This window comes from Podarcis tiliguerta (assembly GCF_965153285.1).
Source record: "Podarcis tiliguerta genome assembly, chromosome: 7".
In the NCBI taxonomy this organism is placed as follows: domain Eukaryota; kingdom Metazoa; phylum Chordata; class Lepidosauria; order Squamata; family Lacertidae; genus Podarcis; species Podarcis tiliguerta.
Genome location: NC_139540.1, coordinates 22,122,923 through 22,135,555, shown reverse-complemented (window position 1 = coordinate 22,135,555; position 12,633 = coordinate 22,122,923). Strand labels below are relative to the sequence as shown.

Here is a 12,633-nt window from a genome sequence, read left to right as displayed (position 1 = left end):
GCAGCTATGGCTTCCATGTAGGAGACACTGATTATCTAGAGCCATTTTGATCTTGTTTTAGGCTTAGCTATGGGACAGAGATAGCTTTGGTCCCCTTGGTGGTTGACCTATGCTGAGAACTAGACATCACTAGCTCTCTTTGAGAATGGAGAAGGGAATTTTTCCACTTGAGGTGAGAGCACAGGTTCATTAATATTTTTATCTACTGGCTTAAAGCCTGTTGGTTCAGGTTCCTTAAACTGTGTCTGGAAAAGCAAGTTTCTGGTGATGTGTGTAAAGAGGTTGTTGGCGGCAAGAAACAGTTTTGCACAATCCAATCTTTTAATTTTTTGGAATGCTATTTCTGTAGAAAAACTTGCCAACTGTGAAAACAGAAATGAAGGGCCCTGCACATTTTATGTTCAATGTGATTTGGCAATAGTAGCTAATCTTAAACTGACTTATTTGGTACTATAAGATGAAAGTCTAATCACAGTAATAAAAATAATCTCTCAGAAACAGATAAGATTCCCTTTTAGAAACATGTTTACACTATTTGGAAACCCATGACAGCTATCACAAGTATTAGATGGTTTACTCCTTGTGGAACTATGCTGTTGTATTTGTGGAAGCTATAATTATCTTATATAATTCTGTTAATTTTCTTAAAAAATACAAAGCAATAAAGTTTTAGGATAACCCTCCCTCCCTGCTCCATCCTAAGAAAAGTAGTGTGTTTATAAATTTATTATACGAAGCATGGGCATTGCAAGTGAAGGCACCTAAACTTAACATTTATGCCATGTAAGCATGCAGTGAACACATTCTATGGTCTCGCATATCATGCTCCCTCACGACTTGGACTTCATGAGGCCACGCTTTTCCTTAGACTTTTAGTCCCAATCCTCCTCTTCTCAGGATTCTCCTGATGCATTGTGAACAGGTGAGTTAGATGCATGGGTGTGGCCGGGGTGGCCAAGACCAATAAAAAATAATTAACTGAGGCTCTTCCCGCCCCCATTTAAAGCCTGCCCCCACCAACATAAATCCTGGATATGCCCATGATTAGATGTTTATTATCTTGTTTGTATGCTTGTTTTATATGGTTGCTTTCAGATGTATTGACACTGTTTATTATGTTTCAAAGTCCATTAGAGCAAGACCTTTATTCAGAAAACTGAAATGTCACAAAATAGGACGCAAGCATTCAAGTTCTCCAACCCGTTTATCAAGCTATATCATAGGTCACCAGTCTGGGGAGGGGCATGGGCACACTTGCAAATAATAAAAACTGTTGCAGGCACCTTGTACTCATGGCAACCACACACACACACACACACACAGAGAGAGAGAGAGAGAGAGAGAGCGCGAGAGCACTGCAACCCTTCCAAATTGTCTCTCCTCCATTCTAATTAGGTTTCAAAGAAGTCTCCTATTGTAGTCAAGGAAGCCTTCTACATAACTAACCAGGGAACAACATTTTGTTCTGCTGCTTGATACTAGAAGTCTTGATCCTGCAACGGAAGTGCTGGATCTCTCCACGGCCTGAGACTGTCCCCTAAAAGGAAAAAAAAGCCATTACTTGTCAATGGCATTTTGAAAGCCTGGTCCAGGTTGTCTAACCTAAGCGAGGCTTTTCCCTCTGGATCTATGATGATTTATTATTCTGCTTGCAGCTAACAACAGTATAGAGATGGGCAGAGTGTGCAGATCATATCTTGATTGGATGCTGACAAGCCAGGCTTCGAACTAAACTAAGAAAGGTCATGTAGCATTTACAGAATTTGGAAGAAACCTAAGAGGAAGTACTTCGTATATGGAGGAAAGGTCAAGGGAACAATGGTGAGTATATTCAAGCCAGACCACTTGTGGTATTAGTAAAATAGGTTAAAGTTTATGGCTTTGTTCCACATTCACCCAGAAACTTATAATGCCTTTTTATGCAGGTACCACACCATTCATGCAGCAGCTATAGTATGTAGTCAAGGAAATAATGAAAGAGTACCATGAGGTCATTTATCAATTTTTGCAAGCGCGAGAGATGGAAAAATTCTTGCATAAAGATAAAGGGGAAAGCAAAATGTAAGTAAGTGAGAACAATAGTTCCAGTTGTGTCAAACGAAGACAAGGCTTTGAAGAAGACCTCCCTGGAAAACAGACAGCAGCACAGTCTCCTTTTTTCCATTGGTGAAACTTGTGTTGGAGAGACTAGAAAAGGTCCAAGACTTGCTTCCACTTGAAGACTAGAAAACTGGCCACCTTCCTTTACTGAAATTGTAAAGTTATGTTGCAGTAAACTACCTGTGATCAATAATTCCATCCCCTGTGGTGATTAAAGCCATGTGGGTGTTTGTTTTGAATTGTCTGCTAACCTTGTGGGAAATTGCACTGCCCTTGTAATCAATAAAACTGATTTATACCTTTCCCTTTTGTGGTCTGGATTTCTTTTCCTGATCACAGTCTGTATAACCCTGGTAAACCTTCACAGTAACCTGTGTCAGTGCTTACGATCTTCTTTGTTTCTGTAAGTTTACATATTTCTAAATTTTTATTTCATACTTAGTTGTGCTTAAGAGTTGATTTATTAAACTTTAAACTCACAAGTCCCATTGATTTCAGTGGCTCTGTTCCATGCTGATGGTTGCTGCAATCCTAACTCCATGTGCCTGGGATCCAGCCCCACTGGAATCATTAGGACTTAACTTTTGAGTAGACATGGTGGGGACTGCAAGCTAAGTCTGCCTCCAGTGCAGTATCTGCTGTATTCGAGATTTTTTTGGCAAATAAAATAAATACTGTTTGTGAAGTCAATATATGGCTATGTTAGGTGTGATGCAATTATTAGCTGCACAACATACAATGAAAACTGGAAATATCATTGTGAAATAAACAGCAGTTCACCCTTCCAAAACTCAAAAGTCTAGAACTGCTTATTATGAAGTCACCATCTGTCTTAAGCCTGCCATCATTCTATCAAACCTTGTGTCATCATCAACAGAATCCCTCAAAGTAAGCAACTTTCTAAGAGCTAAAGTTTTAGATAGTAACTGAATTTGTCAATAGAGCAGCTTGCAAAAGGTACGAAATAATATTTTCAAAGATAATGAAAGAACCCCCATTTATAACTGCAACAGCCCCCTTTTCTAATTATATATACAATTTAAAATATATAATTTTTAAAAAATGTGTGGCTTTCAAAAAGAGAAATTTAAATAAGTGTCTACAACTAACAGGATCATCCCCTTTCTAGTTCAAATATGGGTGAAGGAAGTTAATCAGAAGCTGGTAAATACCAAAGTATAACAAAGGAAAATTGACTTACATATATAACACTGTTGCTTGATCTATATGTAATATTCATTTTACCCTTGACCATTCTATTACACATACAAAGGTCTCTCACCCCCCCCAAACGCACACATCTGGTGCAATTGAACACAAATACAGAACCTAGGCACTCCAGATGTTGTTAGACTCCTGGTCCCATCAGCCTCAGCCACGCTTCCATTAAAGGCACTGGGCAGAACCAGGAAAAGGTGGCAGCCCCCCTTTTTTTTCTTTTACGGGAAGACACCTACAGAGAATGGGTAGAATCCTTTTGACTAGATTAGGCATGCATTGTTGCAAGGCAATACCCATAATCACCACTACTTTAGGGTTGCTGTATTTTGAAGAGCAAAAAGGACACATTTGCTGGTGCCTGGGGTGGGGAGGGTGCGGGCGTGTACCAGGGCATGCTGTGGGCAGGGCACACGCTGAAGCAACATTGGAGGGTGCCAGGGAGGGTACAGCAAAATTTGTGCATGCAAAATGGGGGGGGGGGGAGAGACATGTAAATATAAAGAAATCTGCCTCCCCCTCTCTGGGGTGTCTGTGGGGTGGTGGGAAGGCATACAAAATAATTAACTAAAAAGCTCAGGAAAAGCAATGAAGCAAAATGGCGGCTTTTTATGTAGAAGGAAGAGAAAGAGAGAGGGAGGGAGGGAGGGAGGGAGGGAGGGAGGGAGGAGGATAGGAGAAAATGAAAAGGAGAGAGAGAGAAGAAGAAGAGAGCGGTTTGGTACCAAAGGAAAAAAAACTAGGACATTTTAGCAAAATCAAAAAATCCGCCAGGACAGAAATCTTTCCCCTGAAAAAGAGGGCATGTCCTGGAAAAAGAGGACGTATAGCAACCCTGCTTGGCCAATGCTTCTGAAGTGAGTGATAATGATCTAACCTCCGCTTGACTTCGTAGGATAGTCATAATCATGGATGTTCAGGATTATTTGTAAAGATAATGATGGTGTAGTTTACTTTTTATATCTCTGCTGTGGTAGCCCATTGGGTTCAGGAAATGACTCCTTCCCTTGTTTATAAGCTAAGGTTACCAGATTTTTTTCAATGAATCTGGGGACACTTTTCAACTTCAATGGATTTTGTTTGGGGACTGGTTTGTAAATGTGGGGACTGTCCCCGGAAAATGGGGACGTCTGGTAACCTTAATATAAGCTATTCATTAAATCCACTTGCTTCAAAACTGCTACATGCAGAAATTAGATGCTGGGTGACATTCAATGTTGGGCACCAAATAAAATTCTGCTTACTTAACAGGTGCCTCACTGACTACCTTATTTGGGGCCAGGAAGGAATTTTCAATAGACTCAGACTGGCAAGTGCTTTCCTCAGCATTATCAAGCATGGTGTGCCTGCAGGTATGGAGCCCCTAGATGAAATTGGATGCAAACCCCCGTTTTCCTTAACCATTGGCCATGCTGGCTGGAACTAATGAGAACTGGATTCCAAGAACATCTGGTTTCCCTTCCCAACTGTACAGTACTTATTCTTTTTGTGGCACAGTGCACTCTGGATTGCATCAATTGATCTGTAAGGTAGTAAGAGGCAAAATGGGACAAGACTTTACCGCTTTAATTGTTGTGTAGAAGAGCAAATTTCAATAGGTGTAGCTTGTAGCAGAGTGCTAAACTGCATAGACACCATGCATTTAAAGTACACCCCCCAGAAAACCTGGGAATTGTAGTTTGCTAAGGGTGCTGGGAACTGTAGCTCTGTGAGGGGTAAGCTACAGTTCCCAGGATTCTTTGGGGGGAGCTTTAGATGCAAGATGTGTACATATCCCCAGACTAGAACTGAAGAGATTTGAATTAAAATTGACACTCAGACACAAAAAAATGGCCAATTACTTTCACTCAACCTAACTAAGCTGCAAGGATTGTGGTGAGAATAAAACAGGTAGGGGAGAACCATGTATTCTACCTGTGCTCCTTGGAAGAAGGATAGGATAAAAAGGAAAGGAAAAGAAGTAGATGGTCTTTTCTACCTTCCCAATCTAGACTCCATGAGAAAGGAGCTGCTGCTGTTATTGTAATAGAGGACTTTCCCTGAAAACAGGAATGCAGTAATGGATTATTACTAGTCTTAAGCATCTGCAGACTATTAGGACCTAATTTAAATAATAAGGCTCGATGATACTGCTCTGAGTAAACATGCATTGTGCTGCACACTGTAACATATGATTCGAACCTGTGTGGACTGAGTAATGTTTGCTTTTTGTGAAGCACAAAATTATAACTAGGGCTGTAATCCTATACACATGTATGAACAGTAAATCCTATGCTAACTGGAGTGTTAGACTTGAACTGGGGAGACATGACTTCAAAACCCCAGTAAGCCATGGACTTACTTCCGAGTATAAATGTATTTGAGCAGACAACAAAAGCAGACTTTGATTGACCCATAACAATTTCTCTTATAACCTTTATCAATGCAGGTCTAAAAATTAAACCGAGTTTTAATCTGCATTAAAATGTATCATTTTCTGTAAGAGCGAACAAAGCACAAGATACTGCAGCTCTGATAAATATGCATGTAAGTATTCCAAAGAAAGTTAGTGGCCTACTGCCGTTGCAGTACTATTCAAAGAAGGATCTTCCTAAATTAGGATATTACTCCACCAATTATCACAAGGTATCTTGGTGCCTTTCTGGTATTGAGTCCCATTCGCCAACAGCAATTACTTACCAGTATACAAAGTTCTAGAAATGTGGCAGACCCAACAGAATATGAGTGTACAGTAGAACTCTTAATTCTCCTGCCACACTTTCCAGAGTTATCACCAACCATGAAGACTGATTGGCCTGCAATTTAATTGTCATGCCAGGCTACACTGCAGGCAACTGAATGTGCTGTGCTCCACATATGTAGTGACCACAATGTGCTACACATTTAAGTTTTTTCCTGTCGTTTACCCCTCACAGAGCTACTAATAAACTGTGGCTCCCTGGATTCTTTGGAGTGAAGCCATATGGTGTGGATGTGACTTTAGTTTTGTCAAGTTTTGTGCGCACAGAACAATACACAAGAAAAAATTGTGGCTTAATTGGAACTTCAAGGATTAATGTCTAAGTATCAAGGTGCAAGATTAGAGTACAAGGTACTTTCAGGCAGTGTTTAGATGGTGGTTGTTCACCCACAATCCATGTAGGGATTATGCAAATCACAGCTGGGGCTGTTGAAGTGGTATCCCCATTTATTGCAAACTCAAATTTGTTTACCTTTTCTGTACTCACAGCACTATGTATTTCTTGCATGTCTTATATTTTCTACTACATTTGGCTTCCATTTGAGAGTTGGATAATATCTGCCTTGTTATTCTGCTTGTTCATCCTGGTGTTTATTGATGTGTTCTTGCAGTTAATTACCACAATCTAGAAATGGACGTTGGACCTGTATTGGCAAACACATTGCTATGGCTGTTAGATTCCCTCTCTTTCTGTTTGTGAAAAACACTTCATTTATTTGTTCCCTATCTGGCAACTGGCAGAGCAACTTGAAACCATGGCTAGGCAGTAGCTGAGTGTGACAGAGCAGTGTAGCTAGTAGTCCATCCACAACCCTGTCATTCATGCTGGTTGGGGCAGAACAGGAGGCAGACAAAAGCCTGCTTCAGGCTCCGCCAACCTGCAACTTGTGTACTGATTGGGCCCAATACTGTCAAGTGCTGGCTGTAGGGCCAGTTCAGGCCCTCCCCATTCTCACTCTCGCCATCCCCACGCCCAAAGGAGCCTAGGTCATAAATGTGTGACCAACCTCCTTAGTTTTCCTGAGCTCCTGGATAACGTTGGAGGGGAGGCACTTTGCAGATTTACAGTGCAATCGTATCCAAGTTTATTCAGAGAAGTATCTCATACTATGTTCAACGGGGCTTATATCCCTGCAAGTTTGCATAGGAGTGCAGACTTCATTAGCTTAAATTCTGCAGGCCACAAAACAGATTCCAGGTCTCACCAGGGCTACTGGGACAAAGTAATTAATTCATGAAATGGTGTGGGGAGCAACCATGATGTTTCTTTGTCCCAGCAACCCTTGGTGAAACCTGTTTTTCATCCAAGATGATTAAACTGGGGTTACAGTCCTATGCACATTTGCTGGGAAGTAAGCTTCATCCTACACAGTGGAAGTGGGACTTGCTTCTAGAGGAAACACGCATAGAGCTGTGCTTTAAATCTACACAACTCCTTTTGCACGTGCTCTTAATATGGTGGCATTGTTTTCTTAATAACGTTACAACCCGCGGTGCTTGTTATTTCCACGAGGCTCAACTCCTTCCTGCTCCCCTTCTTCATAACATGCAGAAAACTCCACATTCGAAGAAGAAAAATATTAGTTTATCAGAAAATCGCCTCATACTGAGTGAAACTAGCGCTCAGAGTACTAGCTCAGTACTCTACACTGGATGATATGGGAGTAGCAGCTCTCCAGGGATTTTTAGACAGGAGTCTTCCCCTGTCCTAACTGCAGATATCAGGGGTCGAATGTAAATAATATGTTTTACTCTTTCCCGAATACCTGGATGTTCCTAATTAAAGTACTGCCCTCTAACGTTGCTGCTGCATTTGTTCATTTAACAGAATCAACCTGCAATTTTTCATGCCTTCTCCTCTCTGACTTCATCCTATCGTCCTGGCTTTCAGAACGAATGCCGAGGCTTAGCCCTGGTTCCAGGAAACGAATATTATTATATGTAAATTCTGATTTATTTATTTTCTTCCTCCCCATCATAATTTAGGCTGCCAACCTAATCCCATTTACCTGGGAATCAACCCTGCTGAATTTGACGGGACCTACTTCCGAGTAGACCGGGCTGGGACTGCACTGTTAATTAAATCATACCTGCGGAACAACCTTTCTCTCCGTCCCCACATAAATCTGAGCTTCACAGTGGGAGAGCAGAGCGCGGGCTCTTCCCTTGACACTGGCGCCCCTAGCGGCCGTCCGCTGTCGTTCCCAAGCGTTCTCCACCAATCACCAACCGAGCTCCGGCTCCAAGGTAACCCTTAGTCCCGCCCGCCGCCCCTCGCTCTCCGGCTTCCCTCTCGGAGCTCCGCCCCTCTCCATCCGGGGTAGCTGCGGCTGGCTTTGGGCTCCCAAACGGGAAGCGCCTGGTCAGCTGATCCGTTCCCCGCCGGTCGTCACGTGATGGTGCTGACAAGCGCCGCTGCTCCCGCGAAGGCCATGGAGTGACGGGAAGGGCCCCTTTCGGCGTCCGCCGGTTCCCCCCGCGCCTGAGCTCCGCCGCTCCGCTCGCGCCCCGCTCCGCAGACGCCGGTGAGTGAGAGGCCCCGGCGGCAGCACCTTCGGCCAGGCTGGGCCACTAGGCCCCTGGTGCCTCGTCCGGAAAGGAGGCAGGTTCCCCGCTTCCCTTCGCCCTGACCTCTGGCTCTCCTTACCGAGAGGGTGGCCGGAGGGCGGATTTCTCTCCTGGGGACCGCTGGGTTTTTTAATGGGTGCTCTCAAGCTGGCTTCCCCCGCGCCCCACTCAGGTCTTCCCATTGGTGGTGTCTTAATATTATTATTATTATTATTATTATTATTATTATTATTATTATTATTATTATTATTATTATTTATTATGCATTAGCGGCGTCAGTGGGGCATGGCGGTCATTTGCGGGCTAGATCCCACTTCCTGAAATCGTGCAGTGCGTGTAAAAGCTGGCGCCACGGCGAAGCTGCCGACCTAAGCTTTCGCATGTGGGGGTAGTAACAAGCGAAATCCTGCAAATCTGTTCCTCGCACGTTGACAGGAGAAAGGCAGAAGCAGAGGACGAGCCCTTCACAAAGAAACGTGTCTTTATTTTTTCGGTGTGGAGGGTCCCTTCAAAGCGCTGGATATCCAGTCACATTGCAGTTTAGTTAAGTGTACTGATTCTCCCTCTCCCCTTCCAATTCTTTAAATCATGCTAACATACCATCTTGCAGATTTGTGTGTTATTTTACGACTTCCTTCATTCAACTCCTGTCACCCAGAATAAATCAGAGCTATATAAAAAAATACTTTTCTGGCAGGCTGTCTGTTGTTGAGTCTTGTGACAGCAATGTGAAAAGATGTCCTCTAGATCAAGGGTGGGTCCCCCAGATGTTGTTGCAGCCCAACTCCCGTGACACCTGCTTATTGGTCATGCTGGCTGGGGACTCTAACAACATCTGAAGGGCCACAGACTCCTCACCCCTTGGCTGGGAGTCTTTGGTTTGAAATATTTTAATATTGTTCCTTAAACAGATTGCTCTCTCCTTAAAAAAGAACTGCTTTCTGTAAGTTCTCTTCAGCATTGTTCTGCAACACAAGGGAAAGCAGTTTGTCTTAAAAAATTCAGTATAGGTAGATTAATTTGGGGACGCGGGTGGTGCTGTGGGTTAAACCCCAGAGCCTAGGACTTGCCGATCAGAAGGTCGGCGGTTCGAATCCCCGCGACGGGGTGAGTTCCCGTTGCTCGGTCCCTGCTCCTGCCAACCTAGCAGTTTGAAAGCACATCAAAGTGCAAGTAGATAAATAGGTACTGCTCTGGCGAGAAGGTAAACGGCGTTTCCGTGCGCTGCTCTGGTTTGCCAGAAGTGGCTTAGTCATGCTGGCCACGTGCCCCGGAAGCTGTATGCCGGCTCCCTCGGCCAATAAAGCGAGATGAGCGCCGCAACCCCAGAGTCGGCCACGACTGGACCTAATGGTCAGGGGTCCCTTTACCTTTAGATTAATTTGAGTTGGTTTATCAGAACTTAACCCTTAGATTTATCTAGTGATTAGCCAAATATAGGGTTCCACTGCCTCCAGGCTGTCACTATTTGGAGGGATGGATTCAGGCACATACCAGGAACTTAGTTTTGCACGGTTAAAGTGCTATGTCACTCTAGCACAAGAAATCCATTTTCTGTGGTTAGGGAAATGGAAGGGAAATGCACTGAAAAGTGAGATAAACGACTGATTAACAGGAAGACAAGCACCCCATAAGTGAATTAGGATGAATTCTCCTTGTCATGTAACCGTCCTGTAAACAAATGCTCAATAAAGAACAGACATAGCTGAACCACCTTGTAAGCTTAGTGTAAGCAAATGGAAGAATGCTGAATTAATGGGTTTATTCAGTTTAACATACTACTGCTGCTTTTATGGTATTCCTTAATACTAGCGATTCCTCTAAAGATAAACACTCTTTAAAAAAACATTACTTTTCTCTTCATTTCAAAAATACCAATTCTTATACGTAGATTACTCATTCCTATTTCTATTTAGTTTTAGTCCACTTGCATTTTTAAATGTGTGGATATCTTATTCTGGTTTATTTAAATGCAAGGCTGCTTTTGCTAGGACTAAGGAAATTGAGATAGGAAGATCTAATATGTTATTGAATTCTTAAATAGTATTTTCTGTAAAAAGCAATGGAATGGATACATAGACTATACCTTCCCCTACGTTCAAGGATTGTGAGTGGGGAGAAGTGACTAGAAGATCCAGAGACCCTTTTTCACACAGCTCTGGTGCTAGGAGACCTATGTTAATCAGCACAGGAGAGTGCAAGTTGACAATTGAAATTGACACCTTTAACACAAGTTCCTTATTTAAAAGTTCTAGGCTATGGTATGTGAATTTTCTTCTCTTCCTTTTTTCATTCTCCTGTGCAAACTGTATAAGTAATGTCTGGAGAAGAGGAGGTTAAGGGGTGATATGATAGCCATGTTCAAATATATAAAAGGATGTCACATAGAGGAGGGAGAAAGGTTGTTTTCTGCTGCTCCAGAGAAGCGGACACGGAGCAATGGATACAAACTACAAGAAAGAAGATTCCACCTAAACATTAGGAAGAACTTCCTGACAGTAAGAGCTGTTCGACAGTGGAATTTGCTGCCAAGGAGTGTGGTGGAGTCTCCTTCTTTGGAGGTCTTTAAGCAGAGGCTTGACAACCATATGTCAGGAGTGCTCTGATGGTGTTTCCTGCTTGGCAGGGGGTTGGACTCGATGACCCTTGTGGTCTCTTCCAACTCTATGATTCTATGATTCTATGATTCTATGAAATCAATCTCAGTACTTCCTTATTCTGAATAGAGTTCATTGTGCAAACTCTAAGAACAATTGAAGTAGTTTCTTCCCCTCCCCCCCCCCAAAAAACCCCTCCATCCAATGAATTGTCAATGACACATCTTTGCAGAGAATGCACTTGAAGTTACCCTGAGAGTTCATCCAAGAAAAAACAGCCATAATTTTGTGTGTTCTATTTTGGCTAGACATGAATCAATTATACTTCTTAAGAGATGTAGTTTCAGTCCTGTGAGGAATAACAAAAGGGGATTTTGATTTGGGTGCACATTTTCAGTTCACATTTTTAGCATTTTATTAAACTGTTTGAGTAGAACTTTACTATTGTTGTTGTTTAAGCAGTTGTGGAAGTGTTGTACAATGTGCTAATAGTTCTCATGAAGCCTAATTAGCCCTAAAAGCAAAGTGTGGCACTTCAGCTTCGCAATTCAGTAATATAGCAAGTACCGTATTTTTCGCCCTATAGGACGCACTTTTTCCCCTCCAAAAATGAAGGGGAAATGTGTATGCGTCCTATGGGGCGAATGCAGGCTTTCGCTGAAGCCTGGAGAGCGAGAGGGGTCAGTGCGCACCAACCCCTCTCGCTCTCCAGGCTTCAGGAGAGCCTCACTGCCAGCCCCACAAACTGGGGGGGAGAAGCCTGACTTGGTTAGAAGGCTGGCGGGGGGGAGAAGCCTGCTCCTCCCCGTCGCCAGCCCCGCAAACTCGGGGGACAGCGGGAGAGGCGCAGCGCGCCTTTCCCGTTGTCCCCCGACTTGGTTAGAAGGCTGGCGGGGGGAGAAGCCTGCTCCTCCCCGTCGCCAGCCCCGCAAACTCAGGGGACAGCGGGAGAGTCGCAGCGCGCCTTTCCCGCTGTTCTCTGAATTGGTTAGAAGGCTGGCGGAGGGCTTCCCCCTCCTCCAGCCCCGCAAGCTCCCAGAGCAATGCCAAAGCTAGGGGTTCATCAAGAAACAAAACTTTGAGGAGAGGGGGATGAGTGACCGTCATAAACTGTATTCTTCCCAGTATAAATATACTAACAGTATTTCCTTTTTAAAATGGTTATATTACCTATATGAACTGAAACAATAGAAAATATATTTTGTAAAAAAAAATATCTAAACATCATATAGTGTACAGTGTCTTCATGCTCACAATCGCCATACAACACGCAGCAATATTAACTGTGGAACCAATTACCCTGCTCTCAAATTATACAGATTAAGGATTTCTTGTAGCTGGACAGAGCAGTCTCAGAACCCCCCTGCCTGTTTATGGTAGGAGTGGCAACATAGCACTAAGTTGGACTGG

At 43.3% G+C, this 12,633-nt stretch overlaps 1 protein-coding gene and 1 long non-coding RNA gene across 6 annotated transcripts in view; one reads left to right on the top strand and one right to left on the bottom strand.

Annotated features, from left to right (window-relative positions):
- Positions 1-1,126: 1,126 nt before the first annotated feature.
- On the bottom strand, positions 1,127-8,223 carry LOC310682301. Of its 2 annotated transcripts, none has more exons than XR_014513851.1 (3): positions 8,068-8,206; positions 6,531-6,702; positions 1,127-1,537 (listed from the first exon to the last, which is right to left on the bottom strand). It is a non-coding gene; the product is annotated as an uncharacterized lncRNA (long non-coding RNA). The 2 variants fall into 2 exon arrangements; XR_014513850.1 differs by lacking the exon at positions 1,127-1,537 and adding an exon at positions 1,551-2,247 and having other exon boundaries at positions 8,068-8,223.
- Positions 2,967-12,633, top strand: part of ATP6V1C1 (ATPase H+ transporting V1 subunit C1) — a 26,087-nt gene continuing 16,420 nt past the window's right edge. The window contains exons 1-2 of one of the 4 annotated variants that reach the window (XM_083450832.1): positions 2,967-3,057; positions 4,570-4,670. In XM_083450832.1, coding sequence (XP_083306958.1) covers positions 4,656-4,670 — 15 coding nt within the window. In that variant the 5' untranslated portion in view covers positions 2,967-3,057; positions 4,570-4,655. Of the gene's footprint in view, positions 3,058-3,493; positions 3,516-4,569; positions 4,671-8,442; positions 8,584-12,633 lie in introns of those variants that run through there. The other 3 variants (XM_083450833.1, XM_083450834.1, XM_083450835.1) reach the window with 3 other exon arrangements.